At 36.7% G+C, this 23374-nt stretch overlaps 1 protein-coding gene across 1 annotated transcript in view; it reads right to left on the reverse strand.

Moving 5' to 3' along the window:
• The window catches only part of Gprk1 (G protein-coupled receptor kinase 1), a 598843-nt gene that overhangs the window by 210658 nt on the left and 364811 nt on the right, over nt 1–23374 (reverse strand). The window contains exon 11 of the mRNA XM_090400057.1: nt 19191–19321. Within this exon, the coding sequence (XP_090256183.1) occupies nt 19191–19321 (131 nt within the window). The remainder of the gene's footprint in view (nt 1–19190; nt 19322–23374) is intronic.

Genomic DNA, 23374 nt, shown 5'->3' on the forward strand with positions numbered 1-23374 from the left:
CCGCGTATTCTGAAGGAATGTGCCAGAGAGTTGACACCTGCGTTGACATATTTTTTTAATACGAGTCTTGCACTTGGTCAAATCCCTAAAGAGTGGAAGGAGGGCAAGATTGTGCCACTTCATAAAGGAGGTGATCGAACTCAAGCATCAAACTATAGGCCTATCTGTGTGTCAGGTGTTGTGGTTAAGTTGTTGGAGAAGCTTGTGAGAACTAGGATCCAGAGTTGGGTTGACAACAATGGTATAATCTTTGATGGACAGCATGGATTTGCTAAAGGGAGGTCGTGTTTTAGTAATCTACTTACTTATTACAATAAAGTGACTGCTTCCTTGGACAGAGGAGAAGGATACACAGTAATATATTTGGATTTTGCAAAAGCTTTTGATAGAGTACCTCATGATAAGTTGACAGTCAAACTAGAGCAGATGGGGTTGGATATTAGATTAGTGCATTGGATTGGAGACTGGATATCTGATAGGTATCAACAAGTTGTGTATGGGGGTGCAATATCCAGGAAAAGGAAAGTCACTAGTGGAGTGCCTCAGGGATCTGTTTTAGGGCCATTACTATTTAACTTGTATATTAATGATATTGGCAAAGATTTGGATGGAGATATTCAGTTGTTTGCAGATGATGCAAAGTGGGACGAACCATAAAGAGTAGTGAAGATGTTGTGGTCTTGCAAGAAGACTTGAATAAATTGAGTGATTGGGCAAGCAAATGGGGATGTGAGTTCAATGTTACAAAATGTAAGGTTTTAAAATTTGGAAAACAAAGATGGGATGCAGAATTTATGCTTGGTGAGAATATATTGTTGGAAGTAGAGGAAATAAGAGATCTGGGAGTGATAGTGGATAAGGATCTAAAATTTAGGGGACACATGGCCAAAATTGTGAAGACAACACAAAGACTTCTGGGAATGATGAGGAGGACACTGAAGTGTAGAAGTAGGGAGATTCTTGTTCCATTGTATAAGGCTTTGATTAGGCCACACATGGACTATTGTGCCCAGATTTGGTCACCTGGTTTTCAGAAGGATGAAGAGATGTTGGAAAGGGTCCAAAGGCGACTGATTAAGGTAGTTTCTGACCTCTAGAATGTCGAGTATGAGGAAAGATTGAAAAGATGTAATTTGCAGAGTCTAGTGGAGAGAAGGAAGAGGGGAGATATGATAGAGACCTACAAGTTGGTAAGGGGTTGTTATAGGATCAATGGTGGAGAAGTTCTACAGAGAATAGTGGGAGATCAGGGGAGAACCAGAGGTCATGCCTGGAAACTGTATAAAGAGGGTGTGAGTAGGGGAGTGAGAGGCAGGTTTTTTTCGTGCAGAGTTGTGAATGATTGGAATGCCTTGCCTGAGAGTGTGGTGTCTGCAAGGAGTTTGAATGTGTTTAAGACCCCGTATGATGAGATGTGTGTGAGATAAAAGGACCTCCTAGATGAGTCTTTGACTCCATGAGGTCTTGTTTAATAATAATAATAATAATAATAATAATAATAATAATAATAATAATTATAGCACAGCCTATGATATAATATTATATCATAGGCTGTGCTATAATATCGTCTTTATTTTTAACAAATAATGAAAACAGAGATATACAATTTTCAAATCGGGACATTCTTTTTAAAACACCCTGTATAATGATTATTACTGCAGGTGCATGGTCTCAGCACAGCTAATAGCATGAGTTTCTGATTTGTGAGCTACTAATAACTGTCCAAAACACCAAAATCAAAAATTTTCAATATGATAGTAAACAATTTCAACTCCAGACTACAGTTCAACTCCAAATTCATCGAACCAACTTTTCATTCTCTGCATTCATTTCTTACATCTCTGTTCATTGGAACAGTCTTCCCAAAGGATTACAATCTTCAGGTTTTCAAAAAAACACAAATAAATTTCTCTACAAATTTTATCAAATTCTAAAGTATCATACTTGCCAGCCTGGTTAGCATACCTGCTCTCCAACCAAATCTTTCTATGACTCTTCATTGGAAAATTGGATGCCGTTGCCACGTTAGTCACCTTGAAATCAGATCTTAAGAAATTTGGTCAAAAGCTTACGGTTAAGGGGGGGGGGCATGAGGAGGTGTGGTCGGACTTCTTCCCAAGCTTAAGCTGTTGAAATACACCTACCAAACCATTCTATTTCAATCACAAATGTCTACCACCCTGATAATATAAATATTGATACAGACATCATTGAAAAGCTAAGCGAAGCTCCAACTGATACAACCATCATACTTGGTGACCTAAATGCAAAAAGCCCAATGTGGGGCTCCCCCGATTTAGACCATAAAGGTCAACAATTGGAAGACCTCTTCACAGATTTGGAACTCATAAATGACAATGGACAGAGCACCTATCTTTCTAAAACTACGGGAACTGAATCTGCTATTAACATCATAGCTATTAATTATAGCATTGCATCAAGTGCACAATGGAAAATTTTGGGAAATGCCATCAGTGACCATAGATCCATAATAACAACACTAAACTTCAAGATTGATGAAGAACAGCAAATCAAAAGGACATGGAACTTCAGAAAAGCTGACTGGACAAGGTTTACTCAAATCTTGGAGTGCCTCTGTCAAGATGAACCTGTCTCTGGAAACCTTGATAGAAAATTACAAATCCTTACTTCACACATCAATAAAGCTGCCAAAGCAACAATACCAAGAGGCAAACGGAAAAATACCTGGATACCATACTGGACGATCACAATATTGATTCAATGATTAGAGAAAGAGACAATATCAATGAACAATTCAGAATTAATAAAACTGATGAATCCAGAAAGAAATTAATGGACATAACACATAAAACAGAGCAGGAAACTTGGAAGTGCAAACAAGAGAAATGGACAGATCTTTGCAGTAATCTGGACCCAAGAAAAGACAGCCAACACTGGAACATTATTAGAATCCTAGACAACAATATTATTATTATTATCCAGGCCTCCATGGAGTCAAAAGACTCATCATGGGAGGTCCTTCTTAAACAACACAAAGTCTATCAAGACTCATCGAGGAGAGGTGCCCCCTAAGAAACACAAAGTCTATCATACCACTCCTTAAACTCATTGACCGTTCTCACTCAAACCACTCCATCAGGCAATGCATTCCATGGTTCAACCACCCCACATGCAAAGAAACCACTCCTCACCCTCTTGCTCACGGTTTCCTTTCGTAGCTTCCAGGAATGGCCTCTTCTCATCACTCCTTCCAGCTGTTCAACCAAGCGAAAGAACTCCCCAGTGTCAACCTTGTAACCACCTTTCAACAATTTAAAAGTTTCAATCATATCACCTCTCTTTCTTCTATGCACCAAACTCTGCAGTCCACATTCCCTCAGCCGATCCTCATAACTAACATTGTACAGTCCTGAAACCATCTTTGTTATCTGCCTTTATACCCCTTCCACAGTTAATTTATCCCCTTCAAATCCTGGGGACCAAATCTGAGAACAATAGCCTAAGTGTGGTCAGATCAGAGTCTTATACAATGGAATGATAATCCTTTTATCTCTGTAGGTCAGTGTCCTTCTCATTATTGCAGCAATCCTCTGTGTTACCTTCACCACCTTTGCAATATGTCCCCCTAAATTTCAAGTTTCTATCAATCATCAACCCCAGATCTCTTGTCTCCCCTACTTCCTCTAGTATTATTCTTCCATAGAGTATGCAGTGTCCCATCGATGTTTCCCAAACCTCAAGACCTTACATTTTGCTGCATTAAACCGACACCCCCATTCATTTGCCCATCTATCTAGCTTATTCAAATCTTCTTGCAGGGCTACCACATCTGCACTATTACTAATAATCCTTCCCAGCTTCGTATTATCCGCAAACAACTGAATATCCCATTGCAATCCACTGACAATATCACTGATATAAAGGTTAAACAAAATAGGTCCCAGTACTGAGCCCTGTGGGACCCTACTTGTAACCCTCTGCCTCCTTGAAACTGCCCTACGATACACAACTCTCTGATACTTATCAGACAGCCAATCCTGAATCCAATTGACCAATCTGACATCCAGACCCATGTGCTGCAACTTAAATATCAGCTTATCATGTGGCACCCTGTCAAATGCCTTCGCTAAGTCTAAGAAAATGGCAGTATATGCCTTTCCTTCATCTAATGCTCTTGTAACTTTATTATAAAAGGCTAGCATACTGCTAAAACAAGAGCGCCCCTTTCACAAATCCATGTTCACTCTCACAGATAACATTACCCTCATCTTCCCAATGTTGTATACGGTCCCTCACTACTTTCTCCAAGATCTTAGCAACTACTGGTGACAAACAAACTGGCCTATAATTAGACACTTCCAGTATGCTACCGCCCTTATGCAATGGCACTATCTTACCTTCCTTCCTTCCATGGGCACCTTTCCCACACCCACTCACACCTTCCACACTATCAACTATTATTTTTTCATTCATATTTCTTTCTTCATTCTCTCCTATCACACTATTCGTCTTCCTATATTCATTTCCCATTCCTGGAGCAACATGGTCGGTTATTGATATATCTAATGCATTTATTTCCTCACACTTTCTGCACTTTATGCTGCAAGTACTGCATGCCACAAAGTCCCTTATTATATTACTTATAATAGATTTCTTAAATGGCGGAGGACTTGGTGATACACCATTTGCGACTGCAGCTGAATCCGCCATCATTCCTTACTGCCGAGGAACTACTAGAATAATCGTTAATTATTCAAAATAGTGTCAAAATAAGATGACACACAAACTGAAAATAAAAGAAAAAGTACAAACAATTACAAGCAAAACAAAACATTTAAGTACACTAAATATAAATAAATAAAATGAAATAAAACTAAATACAAAATACAGTAATGAAAACTTAGCTTCATCTTGTCTTCCACCGTTATGCATTCGATTCTGACCCCGTCCTTTCGGTAATCAAAACACACAATATCGCAACAACAACTAACTTCAAAAACAACCACTGAAGTACACTCGTATTCCAGAGAAACAATTTAGTACTCAAAAATGTAGAAAAACAGAGGACCAACAGAAAACAAACTTCATCATAAATGCTGGGAAACAAGCTATTACAGATCAAGAAATTGCAAACACACTGGCAAAAACCTATTCAAACAACTCCAAACTTCAGTATAACAGAGAGGACAACACCCTCAATAAACTCACAAGTAAAATACTAAAACAAGCAAGAACATACCAAACTAATGATATCTTCTCAAAAGAATTTACACTAAGTGAACTAAATTCATCAATCGAGAAAACTGCACCTAATAAATCTCCTGGTAATGATCTTATCTTTGGTCATATGGTCAAACACCTTGGCAAAATCGCCAAAGAACAACATCTGGACATTCCCAATACCTCTTGGCAAACAGGCCAACTTCCAAAAGAATGGAAAAAATCAGTTATTGTACCCATCCTGAAACCTGACAAAAATGCTGCAGAATGTCAAAGCTATAGACCTATCGCATTAACTAGCATACTCTGTAAAATTACTGAAAGAATCATACACTCCAGGTTCATGCACTGGCTGACAAAAAAAAAAAAAAAAATTAACTACTACCAAACTGCCTATAGAGCCCGTCATTCAACAACTGATCAATTATTCCACTTCTGCCAAACAATAATAGACCCATTTCAGGAAAAACTAACAAAAACGATAACTGCCATATTCCTTGATATGACTGCTGCTTTCGATCGTGTTTGGATCAAAAATGAATACAAACAGTACATGATATTGGAATTAGAGGAAACACTTTAATCTGGATTGCTGATTTCATTAGAGGAAGAAAGATCCCGGTTAGAATCGATGCAGCAATATCAAGAGAGTGGAGAACCTGGGCTGGTGTTCCCCAGGGCTCAGTGTAAAATCTCGCGAGAAATTAATTTTTGGGGGGGATTTTCGCTAAGGATTTTACAATTTTTTTTTGTCTGAATTTATAAGAAAAAAATGTGCTTAGTGAGATGTAGAAATATAAAAGAATAAATTACTGTTAGAATGCACCTGCACTTAAGACTTGTTTGTAAAAGCTTAATAGGAGTTAAGCCGGATTAGTGCAGTATACCACCAAAATCCTAACATCAAGAGACCAGAGATGACGTCAATTCTTTCATTACTTCTGACTAATCCAGAAATACTCTTACTTAAGAAAAGGAAGGAAAATGGAATAAAAGGCAATGCAGCACATTGTTCTAGGCTTTTTGGTCCTTGGTCACTTGCTTGGCTCTTCACCTACAAGGTCTATGGGGGCTCCTTCCCTAGTTCCAGGATGATCACTCTTCCCACTGCCGATTGCCAGATGTTTCTCTGCTGGTAGCTCGCTCTAGGCTCCTGGTAGCTACAGCAGAACTCCAGTGCATCCAACGAAGAAAAACTCTCGAGGATTGACCGGACGAAAGTCACTATGTGTGATACAGAATAAATCGGAGTTTCCTGTCAAGTTTGTTAGCAAGTAAGTAACTCAAAATCGTAAAGGATTGAGAGAGGTTACCTGTTAACTGCTGGTTACATTGAATTTTGAATAAGGGAAGAACTTGTATTGTTAAGTATGTCTAATTCATAAGTTGCTTGTGATAATGTCTGAATTAGTATCAATTAAGAATTGGATATGTTGGAAGAAAGTCAATGTAATCCCTCCTGGAATATTTATGCATGCTTGTAAGCAAGTTGTGTCATAGAAGACACCTTTATATCAAGGCACACTAGGTTTTTCTGATAGTGAAAGCACTATAGTTTCTGTTGCTCAGATAGCAAGTAATATTGTGTGTTAACACTTTCATTGCCAAGCTGAAAATTGGAATTTCGTGTGGTGGCCAAATTTTTTTTATTTTTTTATTTAGTTAGTGACGTCCACACGATAACGCGTGATCGACCGTTTGGTGAGAACTCGCATCACGCGTATCATTCATTGCCAAGCTGAAAATTGGAATTTCAAGTGGTGGGCAAATTTTTTTTATTTAGTTAGCGACATCCACGTGATAACGCGTGATCGGCCGTTTGGTGAGAACTCGCATCACGCGATATCGTGTGATTGGCAATGAACATTTAAAGTGCTTTTGATTATGTTATTTGATTAAGTGATTAAGTTATTTTCTGATAGTGAAAGCACTAAAGTTTCTGTTGCTCAGACAGCAAATAATTTTGTGTGTTAAAGTGCCCTTAATTAAGTTAATCTTTAATCAACTTTCATATGCTCTGTATCATATCTTTTAATTTGATAATAAACATGTTTTTGTTTTGAAGGGGATACAAATCCTTTGATGTTTATCTGCCAGTAAGCGAAACTCTAAGAACTAGGACTAAGATCTATGAGTTTCATACCGAAAAACTATCGGAAAATCCAAGTGTAAGTAACCACTTGGTAGTACAACACCAAGGCAACTCGTATCAAAAGTGGAGCAAGCTCCCTCACTATCCTTGATATTTTCTCATTATGTAAAAACACAGCCCCTAGGGGATGTAATACTGTAATTACATTATGAGGAGAGGTCACTACCCAGACCGGTTTCAACCTTTTTTGAGGTCTCATCAGTGAGTAGGTAGACCTTGGAAGATAACAAGGTTTAAGTGAAAAGAACTTACATACCTTCACTATACGAATGCCATAAAGATGTGCCTGTATATTATAACATAGAATAAAAGCCAAAAGGCTATTTTTCTGGCAACCTTAATAATAATGAAGGGGATACAAATCCTTTGATGTATACAAATCCTTTCGCTTACTGGCAGATAAACATCAAAGGATTTGTATCCCCTTCATTATTATTAAGGTTGCCAGAAAAATAGCCTTTTGGCTTTTATTCTATGTTTTTGTTTTGCAATTACCTGGTTCTCATTCCTTAGCCAATGCACCTGTGGGAATAGAGAAAAGTTAAGAGCTACAACTTGTATATAAAGATATTGTATAGAAGTATTAACTTATTTTTTGTTATCTTCTCGCCCTGACTTTGAAACTTAAAAGGATCAATTAAGTGGCACAGTCATTAAGATCAAATAAATTTCTTAATTGATATTGTGCAATTGCTCAGGGACTGTTACGTTAGATAGACTTAAACACGAGGTCTAACTAACCACAGAAAAAAGGGGGTGGGCAAGAATAAATTTAAGTAAAGAAGTAGATAGACAGATAAAAGAAAATAAATATTTTACATTAGTACTCAGTCCCTTACTATTCCTTTTATATGTCAATAACATTCATCCCTACCTTACAGAAGACACAAAAGTAACTTGCTATGCAGATGATATAGCCATCTGGCACACTAGTGCTAAAATCAAAGAATCAGAGGAGATTCTAAACAATCTTAGAAAAATGGTCAGATGAACTTAAACTCAAAATCAACCCAGACAAAACAAAACTAAGCATCTTTAGTACAGACAGGAAAAATAGACATTCCTACAATCCCAAAGTCATGATCAACAACAACAAGCTAACTGAAAAAGTCGCAAATCCAAAATACCTTGGTATTACGCTTGATCAGGAATTAAGTTTTGCACAACACATCTCTAACACTTCCAATAGAGCTCTAAAAAAATTAAACATATTGAAAAGGCTTTGTGGAACAAATTGGGGCACAAAGCCAAAAATCCTCAAAACTACTTACACTACACTAATGAGACCAGTAATGGAATATGCAGCATGCACACACGCACGCATGCACACAGCAGGTGAACCCTAATATCGGGTTTGTCCACCTTTGGCTTTGATCACTTTCTGCACCCTTTGAGGGAGGCTTTCCACCAATGCGTAGCATACATTAGGTGTTATTTGTCTCCATTCCTCCATCAAAGCAGCATGGAGTTCAGCGACAGTTGAGGACGTGCTGCTCTGAACCTTAATAACAAAATTAATAATTAAAACAAAAATTAGAGCAAGGAGAAATAGAAACAACACACATGGATAGAAAAAAATATTACACTATAATTAAGCTATATGTTGACTAGTGTGCATAGATTTGGTCACTTGTGGAACAGGAAGTGGTGGAGACGATTCAGAGATGAGTGACCAAGCTGGTGACAGGTCTGTAGAATGTTCCCTATGAAGATAGACTGAGAGCATGGGTTGCAGAATTTGGCAGACAGGTGGAGGAGAGGGGACATGGTAGAAACTTACTAAAGGGATGGTATAAGATTGACACAGAAAAAAATGTTCAATACATGAGGAGTAAGGGGAGAAACGAAGGGTCACAGTTGGAAGCTGTCTAAGAGTGTGGTTAGTAAAGGTGCATGTGTGGACTAGGTTCTTTTATTGGAGAGTGGTGAATGAGTGGAATGGATTGCAGGGTGGTTGTGAGCATCCCAACAGTGAATAGGTTTAAGATGTATGATAAGTATTATGTTAATGGATAGAGTGGATCTCCCATGATGAGTCTTTTGACTACATGGCGTACCCATATAAATAATAATATACTTTCCTATTCTGTTTAAGTGACAATACCATCTGAGATTAGCTCTGCTAACACATTCCTGAATACTAACAATGTCAAGTTCTTTCCTAATATCCTCAGTTTTAATATGATACTTCCATTGATGCCATCTGTTCACTTTCTAATCTTTCTTAGAACTTTCATATCTGTGGTGTTTTCTTTTCAGATTATATTACTGTATTCTCTAGGTTCTTCTTTGAGTATCACAAAATTGTGTTTTAATTCTTTGGAGTAGGCATTCCAGTATTCCTATTTAATTTTCCTTATCTCATTATTTACTTTATTTTGTGTACTTTTATATATAAATTGAGGTATCTGATTTGTTTTTGTAGATATCTGTGAAATGTGGTTTTCTTTTCTTTAACTAAGTTTTTTACTTTTTCTTTAAACCACGGTGTCCAACTTCAATTAGTTTCTGTACTCATTATTTTTTTTCCTAATATTTCTTTTGCTGCTTCATATACAATGTCTTTAAAGGCTATCCATTTCTCTTCTACTCTGTTTGTTTTTATCTTCTAATGTTTCTAGTTAATAAAACAATCTTTTCTGGTATAGGTATCTTATACTTTCTTCCTGGATTAATTCTATCTTGTATATTGTTCTTCTCTGTATGATGTGTGTGTGTGTTTTGTTTTATTCTTTGACAGTTTTATTTTTCCAAGAACTAACTTATATCTTCTGATGTTGCAACTCTTATATCAATATTTTTTCTGGCATGATTTCTTTATTAGTTATAATGTAAACACAGTGTCAATTGTTGCATTTAAATAACTGATTATTATTACATATTCTATTTCATTTATGTCAATTACATTTTAAAGATTTTTACAAAAGACACTCATTGTGGGAGAAATAAACTATTATACACACAAAACCTATCATATCTTTCATTATACTCATTCACTGTCACTGAATCTTCTTGTTTTCATTTGAATTTCACATTGAATTCACTTGTCTCTGAATCTTCTCTGCCACCTCCTGGTTCCTAAGAAACTCTGGTAACGAAATCTGTGCAGAAGTAGTCAAGATGCAACCTTGACTACTAGTAGTAGTCCTAGTACCGAACCATGAGGTACTCCACTCATGGGGTACTTACCATCATTCTCCGAGAATACACCAATATGCAACCTTTTCAACTTGAAGTGCATAACCTTACACTTTGCAACATTAAATTGAAAATCATTAGCCTTTGCCCACAATGCCAATTTATTTAAATCATCCTACAGGATATCTACATCACCTTTATCAACTACTATTGCTCTCCCCAGATTTGCATCATCAGCAAACAACTAAACATTCCCTCTTAAATCTTACCCTATGTCACTGATATATAAATTAAAGAGTAGTGGCCCTAGTACCGAACCCTGAGGTACTCCACTAGTCGCCATCATTCTCCTAGACTCCACTCCACCATATACTACTCTCTGGTGTCTGTCTGTCTGTCAGCTATCCCCATCCATGCTACTAGCCTCATATCCATTCCCATTTGCTCCAGTTTTTGTAATAGTTTTCCACGTAGTATTCCGTCAAATGCTTTGGCAAAATCGAGCAGTATCATGTGTCGCCATTATCTTTATCCAATTCTGCTGTCACTTTATTATAAAATGTGAATAAGTTACTAAGACAAGACCTACCCTTTACAAAGCCATGGTGTCCACTATAAAGTACTGCATCCCTATCCACCCACTGTTGTATTTTATCTTTCCCACTTTTCCGATACTTTAACAACCACCCCCGATATATTAATTGGTCTGTAGTTTGCTACCTCTGTCATGGAGCCATCTTTATGCAGTGGTACTATCTTATACCTCTTTCCACTTCCTTTGAGCCCTGTCAGAGCTGAGACTTAAACAACTTTGTCAGAGGCAATGCACATTCACTATATTCACATTCACATTCTCTAGCACATTCATGTAGTACACGGACTGATATGCCATCCAGTCCCACTGCTGTGTTTACATTCATATTTTGTAATATGCTGAACACCTCCTGTTCATGTACCTCAATGTTGATATGCATCTCTGTAACATCTGCAACTATAAAATCCTTTGTAAAATGATCACTCAGCAACTCAACTATTCCTTTTGGTTCAGTCACCTTCCTACCATGAGTATTGTTTAAAGTTATTCTATCACAGTCATTTTTTGTCTTACTTGCTACATAACGAAAAAAATCTTTTGGGTTTACTTTGGCCTTTCTTACAATACTAGTCACCCTTCTTGCTTGCACTTTGTACTGTCCACATGTATGATGATCACTTTTTTCTTTATATTTATTTATTATTATTATTAAGTGACTCCTCAAGGGAGGACACCTACTCTACAACTCTAAATCTCCACCACTCAATCCATCAACAACAGCGAACCTCATCATCTACACCAATGCTATCTACTGCCCACCACCACCACTAGTATTTTCACAGACAATCACAAACATCTATGTCCACAGTGGGATTCGAACCTGAAGCCTTTTGGCTGGACAGTGAATACACTAACCACTTGGCCAACCAGGCCAGCCCATCTCCACAAGTTTTCTTTTTTTGGAGATCTTGCTTTATATCCCTACTCATCCACTTAATTCCAACTTGGTTTATCCTCTGACCTTGGGCATGCAGTCTGATGCTGCTATTCTCAAGGTAAATATATGACCACTTTCCATGCACAACTGACATTCCTTTCTTGTAACTTTTCAAGTCATGGAACTGTTCCAAAAAGACTATCGAATCTCTCATAATCACCAACCTTATAGTTGAACATAAACCCCTTTTTGACAGAGAACTCAGTGTTAGGCAACAACTTCTCAGAACAAGACCACATGGCCAATCTCCTCAACTGGAGGCGGAGTATCTACCTTAGTTATGGATACATCTTCTGATGCTATTATCAGATCCAACACACTCAAGTCTCCCCACTTCTATAACATGCTGTTTCATATAATTATTCCTTAGAAACTGTATAAATTCCACTGCTATTGTGTCATGCCCCCTTTCCTCTCTCCAATCGATGCCTCCATAGTTAAAGTCTCTCATAACAATTGTTTGGCCTACACTCATTGTACTAATCTGCTGATACATGGCATCTTCATCTTCCTGTGGATCCCCTGGTCCTTTCGTTCAGCAGCACACACAATGACATATTTTGTCCTGTTTGTCTCTTTCTTGCACCAGACAGTCTCAAATGAACCATCTCCCTCAGATCTCATATCCTCTTTAACTTCTAATTTAGTTGGTTCTAATTCTGCAAGTATCATCAGCAATACCCTGCCTCCTGTCCTGTTCCTTCTATTCTCCTTGAAAATACAATACCCTTTACATTCTATCCCTGTAACTATATCATTTTCAGCCAACCAGGTCTCACTGATGTACTATAATTTTTGGCCAAGTCGAGCTTACCAATTCCAAAAACTCTTCACCCAGATTCCTGATACATCTTGCATTTGTGTACATGCATTTCCCCATCCCCTTGTACCCACACTTACTCTAGTGTAATGTCATTACCAACCCATTCAAATCAGAAACCTGTGAAATTGCATAATCATTTCTATATACATGCTCATTTATCACAGGGATGGCCAGAAACATGGTTGATTGCAACCTCCCTAATATTTCTAGTTTTGCATTTCCAAACTCTCACTAAACAACACTTACTCCAAACCACTTATATGTAATCTGTCAGAAGTACATGAGGTTTATCCAGAAAATTCCCAAACTTTTGAATTATTGCACCAACAAGTTCTGCCACTAGATTGCAGCATACGAAACATGCAGTGAAAACTGAAACGTGATATTGGGCTTCGTTACTGTACTACGTCTATTTTTGTCAACACATGTCCGGTGTGTCTGGTAATTGTTTGTTGTGTTTAAAATGAACAATTTTCATGATCAATGAATTTGTGTGAAGTTTTGCATCAAATTGAGAAAACTTTCATGGAGACATCTGAAATATTAAAAACAGCATTTGAGTCAGCCTTTAGGCCAGACTCAAATGCATGAGTGGTGGAAACATTTCAAAGATGGTTGAACTTCAGTTGAAGATGATTCCCATTCAGGACAACCATCAACATTAACAATTGATGAAAATGTTGCAAAATTTCGAGAAGTCATCTGTTCTAACCACTGCTTAATCGTTTGTGAGGTAGCTAAAGAAGTACACATTTCAAAAACTGTCTGTCATGAGATTCTTAATCAAAATTTGGCTGTAATGCGTTGTATTACAGCTAAATTTGTGCCTCGCCTTTTGACTGATGATTAAAAACAAGTTCGAATTGATGTGTGCTAAGAGCTTTTCAGTCGAGTTATAAGGATGAAAACTTTTTAAAAAACACCAATACAAGAGATGAAATGAGGGTTTATGGCTATGATGTCGAAACAAAAGCTCAATTGTCACAGAAGGTGTCAAAAAGAGTCATCATGACCCAAAAAAGTGAGACAAGCACAATCAAATGGCAAAGTGATGATGACAGGTTTTTTAATTATTATTTATTTATTTTATTTTATTTTTTTTATTCTGAGGGCATTGTTCTTGAGGTAATGCAACGTCTTCGAGAGGCTATCAGAAAAAAAGCCTGATGCTTGGAGGGAAAACCGATGGATGCTTCATCATGATAATGTGACCGCACACACATCATTAGTAATCCATCAGTTTTTGGCAAATCATGAAATAACATCATTCCACAGCCTGCTTACTTACAGACCTCACACCAACAGACATTTTGTATTCTCCAAATTGAAATTGACGTTGAAAGGCCAACATCTTGAGTCAACTGACTGGATAAAGCATTCCAGAGTTTCAGGTAGTTGCGGTTGGTGGAGATGGAGAATTATACAGTAGATACCCTCCCTCGATGAGACTTTGGACTCCATGGAATTGTTACGTAATAATGATAATAATAATTTGACATATGTTATTTTTAAGCAATTGTGCATTTCTATCTTCATAATGCCAAATTAATTTGTTAATAAATGAAATCTGCTTCAAGATAGTGACATTAATGAAATGAAATTAAAGCTAAGGTAACGTAATAAACATATATATATATATATATATATATATATATATATATATATATATATATATATATACACAGTAACAATTAAGAAGTAGAACATTTTTTTCTTTTGTATTAGTTGAAATCTTTGTTCAGCTCACATGTTTATTGTGTAGACTTTGAAACCTATATTTAAAAGAGATGAGGAAGCAATGTAAAATTCAAAGATTGAAGACTTGTAATGAATAACAAAAGTGAAGTCAACAAGAGAGAAAGGAGTAAGTTTTTTCATGGTGGGCACACTGATGCTCAATGAATTTAACCCTATATTTATTGCTGACATATTTTCACATCAGGAATTACTAAGTGCTTATAAAATTTATGACTTGATTCTACACATTTTTTCCCATTGCTGTTAAGCTCAATCGCATGTAATGACCAAGTAATTTGGCAACTTTGAAACCTAATCAATACTATTACAGGTCATTTAATTCTTCATGGTGTATTATGCCTGTCAATTTCATGTGTCCTCCTGACTGGTTTGCCTGTTCTGCAGGATGAAAAACCTGTTTCCGTAAGGAAACATCTGCCACCTCCATATGAGACAGACTAACTTAGCTTCAGTTAAAAAGCTCTGATAAATGTTCTTTGCATGCTAGAGGATTTGGACCCAAGTCTTTCCAACCAAAGGGCATCGTTAAAACTGAGCTATGGAGCCACCAACTTGATTTTATCTATTTAGAAATTACATATGTTTTGTCATGAAATAACATCAATTTAGAAGCACTGGTAATATGTTGTGTAATAAGTTCTGTAATTCGTATATAAGTTTTAGCATTGCTGACATCGAAGTTCTGAGACTGAGGGGAATGGTTTTGTTTTCTGAAGTGCAGAAAATATTTTCTCAATAAATATAAAATAAATACAAACTGAAAATCTGATCACAGCTTTTAGGATGGACTGTCTCTGAATAGGGAGATCAAGGTGCAGTAACAGAATGACTCTTAATGAAAATAGGTGGATTATAATTGACATTATCCAAAGAGCCAATAGCAATACTTCAAGAATTATATGCAAATGATGAAAATATTTAATTATGACTATAAATTATAATTACATCAGCAATTCAGGGTTAAGATAGTGTTATATGCACAGAGAAAGCAAAAGTAAACCTGCTTCAGTGAGTCCTGACACTTTCCATTGAGTGGATGATAATAATAATAAAAAGACAAGCAAATGAATGTATTTTGGCTCAAATACTTGCCTGGTGCTCATGCTCAACTGACTCAACAAATTAACAACCTATTGCAAACAGGTTCAATTAAAGAGTGTATGACAACAGGAAGGACAGTTTCTGATTTTGAAAAACAAAGAAAAAGGAACTGTTCCAAGCAATTACCACCCAATAACTTGGCTGCTGACAACAAGTTACTCACTGGACTTCTAGCAACTTTGATTGGTCAATATTTATCATGATACCAACTTGCCTATTGAACAAAAGGGATGTTGCAGAAAATCCAGAGGAACAAAAGACCAACTGTTAATTGACAAAAAATGGTTTTTAAAAATTCAAAAATGCAAAAAGCCAATTTATGTATGATATGGATTGATTACCAGAAAGCATTCAACTCTTTGCCACATAGCTGGATTATAAAATGTTCAGAAATTTTTTTGTAGTGAGTAAAAACATCAGAAAATTTCTAACAGCTGTCATGCCCACTTGGAAAATTCAGTTAATAATCAATGGAGATAATCTGGATACAGATGAGTCTTTTGATTTCTTGGATGCATAAATAATAATAAGAGAGGAATTTTTCAAGATGACTCACTATTATCTCTATTGTTCATCCTAGCACTGTAATATTAATATTCCTCTAATATTAATTGTAAAGAAAATTAGCTTTGGATATCAAACATCAAAGCAAGCAGAAAAAACATCTCATTTGTTACACATAGATGACCTCAAGCTATATGGAAAATCATCCAGAGAAATTGAGTCACTGTTCAATACAATCCGAATCTTCAATGAAGACATTTGTATGGACTTTGGACTTGAGGAATGTGTAACACTCTCCATAATTCGAGGGAAAATAACAGGCAACAAAGAAATCTCATTTGCAGATGAATGGAAAATTAAGAACTTGTCACAGCATGAATCCTATAATGTCCAGGAATTCTTGAGGCAGACAGCATTTTAAGTTCAGAAATCAAAAAGAAAACTGTGCGATATATAAAAAGAGTTAGAAAAGTTCTAAAGTTCAAGCTGAATTGAGGTAACATTGCAACAGCAATCAATACACAGGCCATTCCTGTAATCAGATACACTGATAATTGACTGGACACAAGCCAATTTTGGTGCACTTGATCTTAAAACATGAAAATTAAAACAGTGAATCATGCCTTGCACCCTCACAGTGATGTGGATTGGTTATACATAGCCAAGAATGGTGGCGCTTCCATGTGTAGAGGCTTAAATGCTGTGAGGACATCATGTTGGAGGCTTAATGGATTTTTTAACACTCAAAAAGAATTAAAATAGAATTTAATACTTCCTATATTTCGTCCTAGTCACTAGGACATCTATGGGGATTACAAAAACAATTAATGTAACATATACACAAATAACAAACAATACTAAGCCCAACCACGTGGGTGACACTAAAGTCCTATCTAGGTAGAGCGCCCTCTAAGGGCAGTAGTAGGTGGCCTGGAATGTAAGGTGGGAACTCTGGTGATGAGTGTTTCCCAAATCTTCGGAAGCTTAATGCAACCGTATTTATTGAGATTTGGTTGGTTTTTGAGAGCTGCTGCTGCTTCTAAGAAAAGTCTCTCTTTCTTGAATTTGCTGTGGTGGAGAATGGTGGTTTTCTTCGATGATACCCTGTGGGTGGTGTCCAAAACATGGTCAGCCAAGCCTGAATGGCCATAGTTGTGTTTGAAGATGTACGACTTGTGTTCCTCTAGACGGATGGATGCTGATCTGCCTGTCTGTCCAAAGTATGCCAGCTTACAGGAAGAGGGTACTTTGTAAACTCCAGGCAGAGAGAGAGGAGGGATCTGATCTTTCGTAGAACGGATAAGGGTAGCAAGTTTGCGGTGGGGCTTATATGCTGTGTGTAGGTTGTACTTTTTTAGTATCTTGGCTATTTTTTCGTGAGGAGGGAGAAGGGAGCTGATCTTTCTACGAAAGATCAGCTCCCTCCTCTCTCTCTGCCTGGAGTTTACAAAGTACCCTGTTCCTGTAAGTTGGCGTACTTTGGACAGACAGGCAGATCAGCATCCATCCGTCTAGAGGAACACAAGTCGTACATCTTCAAACACAACTATGGCCATTCAGGCTTGGCTGACCATGTTTTGGACACCACCCACAGTGTATCATGGAAGAAAACCACCATGCTCCACCACAGCAAATTCAAGAAAGAGAGACTTTTCTTAGAAGCAGTGTTCTCAAAAACCAACCAAATCTCAATAAATACGGTTGCATTTAAGCTTCCGAAGATTTGGGAAACACTCATCACCAGAGTTCCCACCTTACATTCCAGGCCACCTACTACTGCCCTTAGAGGGCGCTCTACCTAGATAGGACTTTAGTGTCACCCACGTGGTTGGGCTTAGTATTGTTTGTTATTTGTGTATATGTTACATTAATTGTTTTTGTAATCCCTGTAGATGTCCTAGTGACTAGGACGAAATATAGGAAGTATTAAATTCTATTTTAATTCTTTCTGAGTGTTGTAAAAAATCCATTAAGCCTCCAACATAATGGTGGAGCTTGTAATCTTTTGCAAGTGAAGCAAACAGAAGAAGAAAAATGAGCATTGAATTATTACATCAAGGAAACGCAAAAAATATGTTAACTGATGCTTACAAAGAAAAAGCAATGAATGTAGTAGATTCAAAAAAGCAGTACAGGAAGAGAGAAATCGCAAAAAAATCACAAGGTTGTAAAAAATAAAGCATTCCATGGTCAATATTTGAAAGATATTGAAGGGAAAGTTGGCAGTTGCTTAACTTGGCAATTGTTTCAGCAGGGTAGCATCTAGAAAGAGAGGTAGAAGGTCTGATACTGCTGCTCAAGAACGAGCACTACAAATGAATGCAATAAAGGTAAAGATTCAAAAGATCTGTACAAGAGTAAATGCTGACAGTGCAGAGATAAAGAAGAGACTATAAAAAAGACTATAAATAAAGGCATGATTGGATAGCAAAAGCTGTACACTGGAGCTTGTGCCAGAAATACAGTTTCCCAACTTGCAAAATCCCTTGGGAATAAAAGTTGAAAAAGTTATTGAAAATTCCCAAATATTAAGGGACTTTAAAAATTTTGACAGACATCTTGAACATAATATGCCAGACACCACTGCAGTGAACAACATGTGCATTTATTGATGTGGCAATACCAGCGGAAAACAGAGCAGAAGAAAAAGTGCATGAAAAATTGACCAAGTATAGGGATCTGGAGATTGAAATTCCATGACTTTGGAGCAAGAAAGCAACAGTTACAATTGTACAACAGTTGCATAGAGTGCTAGGAGCAGTAACCAAGAACACTTATAAAACTTCTAGAAAAGCTGAGCCTCCCAGATATAGCACCATCTCAACTCCAGAAAACTGCACTTTTAGAGACATCTCACATTTTACAACAATATCTAGTGAATTCCTAGGCCCCTGGATAAGGCCTGAATTGGATTCATTTGCCAATAAACTCAGTTAACTGAATATAATAATAATAATAATAAGTGTTTTGAGTATCTTACCTTTAAATCCCTATAAACAACAAATCTCTTATGCATGTGTTCTAAGCCTAAAATTACTTCTGCAGCATAAAATCTCATTTCTTGTTCGGTGAATACTCCATGTTGTGATAGGTGGTAATGTAAATCACCGCCTAAACAAAGAAATTACAAATGAACAAATGACAAATCATACATACATAATATACACATGAAAGCTTGAGATTAATCTCAGCAAATAACAATAATTAACAAAATATATGAGAAATGTACTATAGGAAACTCATCTAAAAAATTCTAAGACATTTGTAAACTCTACTTCTGTGAATTATTAATATGTAGGCAGCAGCCAAAGGTGGTGACACACACACACACAAATTAGAAGTGCCAGAGCAGTGAAATCAAACTGTTCATTTAAGTGATCTAACAACTGTTTGACCTGGTTTTCATCAGAGATAATAGCATGGAATCATATGTTTTTAAAGTTGGTTCTGATCTAAGTGATTTCTTATCATTGAATAAAAAAAAAACAAGCATTGAAGAAAAGAGCTCCTACAAAGTAAAACAGTGTTTGCCAGTTATATTTTCATAACCTCTTGGCATGAGAGTTCACTTAGTATTTCTGATTACAGTTTATTTTTGAATGTTTCGGATGAGAAGTAATTAATTAAGTATTTCACTTTGGGAGCATCTATCTATCTCTCTCTCTCTCTATATATATATATATATACACACACACACCCACAGATGACAATTTTGCTTAAAAGTGGCCTTCTTCCAGTATATCCTGTGGTGGGTGTCCAAAGCATGGTCAGCAAGTCCTGAGGCTGTATTGGTGGAACTGGATATAGTCCTTGTGTTCAGATAGTCTGATATTTGCCTGCCTGTTTGGCTGCAGACAGTTTGCAACTGAACAACTGCTGTATAATGTAGAACTGTGGAAAGGGTACAAAGGCAGATAACAAAGATGGTTTCAGGAATGTACAATGATAGTTATGAGGATTGGCTGAGGGAATGTGGACTGCAGAGTTTGCTGGATAGAAGAAGGAGAGGTGATATGATTGAGACTTTTAAACTGTTGAGAGGTGGTTACGGGGTTGACACCGGGGAGTTCTTTTGGCCATCGCTGAAAGTTACGAAAGGAATTGTGAGCAAGAGGGTGAGGAGTGGTTTCTTTACATGGAGGGTGGTTGAGCCATGGAATGCATTGCCTGATGGAGTGGTGAGAGCGAGAACGGTCGATGAGTTCAAGGAGTGGTATGATAGACTTTGTGTTCTTAGGGAGGGGGGGGGACCTCCCACGATGAGTCTTTTGACTCCATGGAGGCCTGAATAATAATAATAATAATAAAAGATAAAACTGTTCAGAAGCAATTTAGCTATAAAACAACAACAGATTTATTAACAATTAAAATCTTCAATTATTATCCTTTCTTATAATAATTTTTGATGCCAAGTGAAGAGTTTTTTCTTCTTTTTTTTCCTCTATGTTACACGTTGATGAATTTAGTCAGCAAAAATACAACTTTCAAATGTGTGATCCTCTAGTATTAAGAGGGTCAGAGTGGTATCTGCCAGATCTATGATAAGAAACAACACTTCAAAACAGCTGTCATACTAGTGAAATGATATGTTTAACCATGCGAGTGCAGATATGTGGATTCTTGAGTAGAGCTCATTATCTTTCAAGCAGCACAAAACCAAAGCAACTCTCAAGCTGAAGGTTGTATTCTCGTATGCTCTGTCACTTTTGAAGTTTTTTTTAAGTATGAAAAAATCAAATACTGGTTTGCAAATGGATATTTATCATCATTTCTTTTAATAATGTTATATATTAAAATTAATAAATAATGACAATAATCACTAGAAGTACAGGAAATTACTATTTCCTATATTTCTTGTAAATATCTGTTAATACTGAAAAACTCTTCTAGCACCATGCCAGTAATATGAGCATTTCTGGCAAAATGGCTGCCTGTAAAGTATTTAAAGATACTTAAAAGCAGCCATTTTGTCAAACTTCAAGAAACTCAGCTATGAACATGAATCAGAGGGTAAACATCAAGATGCTTAGCCATGTGAAGTGGAGTGTGCACATGTATGTTCAGAATATTGTAATATCACACAAAGATAAAGCTGACTAACCTGCTTAGCTTCGTTCTTCTCCTCCAACTCTTGCGTATATTAGTAAGGCAAAGTATCTCCTACTTTACTAAGTACAGCTAACAGCTCACTGCATACTTTCATTGATCTTTCAACAAAAAGACATCAGAAGAATCCTGAACAAGTACCAAAAATCTTCTAGTCCTGATAGTATTTTGTCAGTTGTCTTCCAAACTTGAGTATATTCTGGCCTCCAATAGATAAATTTTATCTCATAGTGTGAAACCACCATCTCATTTATTGGATGACTGAAGAATGGAGGCTTATGAAAGTTACAGGTTTGGTCTCTTTATATGAATCTCATCAATAAGATTCATATTAAAAAAAATCTGGATCTGGAAAAAAAAAAAGAAAAAAAAAAGCCTACTTATTAAATTATAGTCTTATGGTCTACATTCCATTCTTTGTAACTGGATAGCCAATTTCCTCTTCGGTCCTAGCCAATGCTCGAACATCCCAATGCTATGCACGTTTGCATATGCTCTTTCTCCAATATAAATGACCTCTAACATCAAAATTTCTTCATGGCTTTGCTGATTACACTCCAACCCTCTTCTTTATTTAAGCAAACCTTGCTGATCAAAGCTGTTGAAATAATGAAAGATTTTGAAGCCGTTCATAAGGTGATTCACAAAAATTAGTATAGGTCCTATAAGTTGCTCAGCAGATCATTAGTGAAACTGAGCAATAAGCCTGTTATGAATTCATTAATTATGTGTGTGTGTGTGTGTGTGTGAAAAAGATGGAAGAAGAGAACAATATACTCAACAGATTATTTTCAGCCAAACTAACATCCCACATTTCAGAGAATTAAATAGATTTGATTATTGAATTTGGAGTTCTAATATACTGCATAAATATCTAGATTCTGAGAGTTATTCTTCAACATGCATATGCAGTGTGCAATTATAAACACAGAAGTGCTCAGCCAGATTTTATTTACAGAGAAAACAACAAACAGTAATGTTTATTTGGATATGGCAAAAAAATTATTCTTATATTTTCACATGCTAGAACATGTGACAAATCTATAAATACAAAGACATCCATAGGCTTACATGGATGCAACCTACTAAAAAGCTGGGGTCAATAATAGACTACATGTTAGCAAGAAGAAATAGAAGAATAATTATTCATGTGCATAGGGGAGTGCAATGTAGTACTGATCACAAACTCTTAGTCACAAACTTTGCATTTCTTAGAAACAAGAACCTAAGTAAATTGTTGAGTCTGGGTATATGCTTAGCCTGCTACAGGATGACAACATCTGCAAACTATATCAGTGATACCTAGGGGGAAGGGGTGGGGGGAATATATATTGGAATTTTACTGACTAGAAACATCGAGACAAGACAAAAACTTCAATTAGAACACAACTAGTTTCATCGGAATGCCGACTTCTTCAGGTGTACATACTATCACAAAAAACTGGAAAAATTAGCAAGATAAAAAAAGTGAACTTCTCACATAAACAAGTTAGGAACAACAACAGTCAAGTTTAAACTGGCGTCTGCATGGCAGGTCTAGCGCGAGGGAGAACTATCTCGAGAACACCAAAATTGAATTACTGCACTGTGTGAATCAGGTAAGCTATAACTTAAATTACAGTTCATAACTATTTCTTTCAATTCTAAGATGCGTCTTTCTAGTTCATCAGGGCTTTTATGGATATTTGTAGTAAGATTCCAGTCTATCTGGTGTTGATGCTATTCTAAATTAGAGTTGGTAGAGAAAAGGACATTACTGGAGAGGGCGCTTGCACAGGTTCTGTTGTACAAGATATTGCGTTGATGCTCTTCAAGTCGTAGAGAGATAGACTTATCGGTTTGCCCATAATACAGCTTCCAGCAACTACAGATATTTTATATACTCCTGGGAACTGGATTTGGTGATGTTTTGGCTTGGGTTGACTCAAGAAAAAACAAAGCTTTGTTTATGTGAGATGTGCACTTTTTTATTTTGCTAATTTTCCCAGTTTTTTGTGATAGTATGTACACCTGAAGAATTCAGTATTCCAATGAAACGAATGTTCTAATTAAAGTTTT

The sequence above is a fragment of the Typopeltis vanoorti genome, chromosome 11 (assembly GCF_054136105.1).
Source record: "Typopeltis vanoorti isolate ZY-2024b chromosome 11, IOZ_Tvanoo_1.0, whole genome shotgun sequence".
NCBI classification, from domain to species: Eukaryota; Metazoa; Arthropoda; class Arachnida; order Uropygi; family Thelyphonidae; genus Typopeltis; species Typopeltis vanoorti.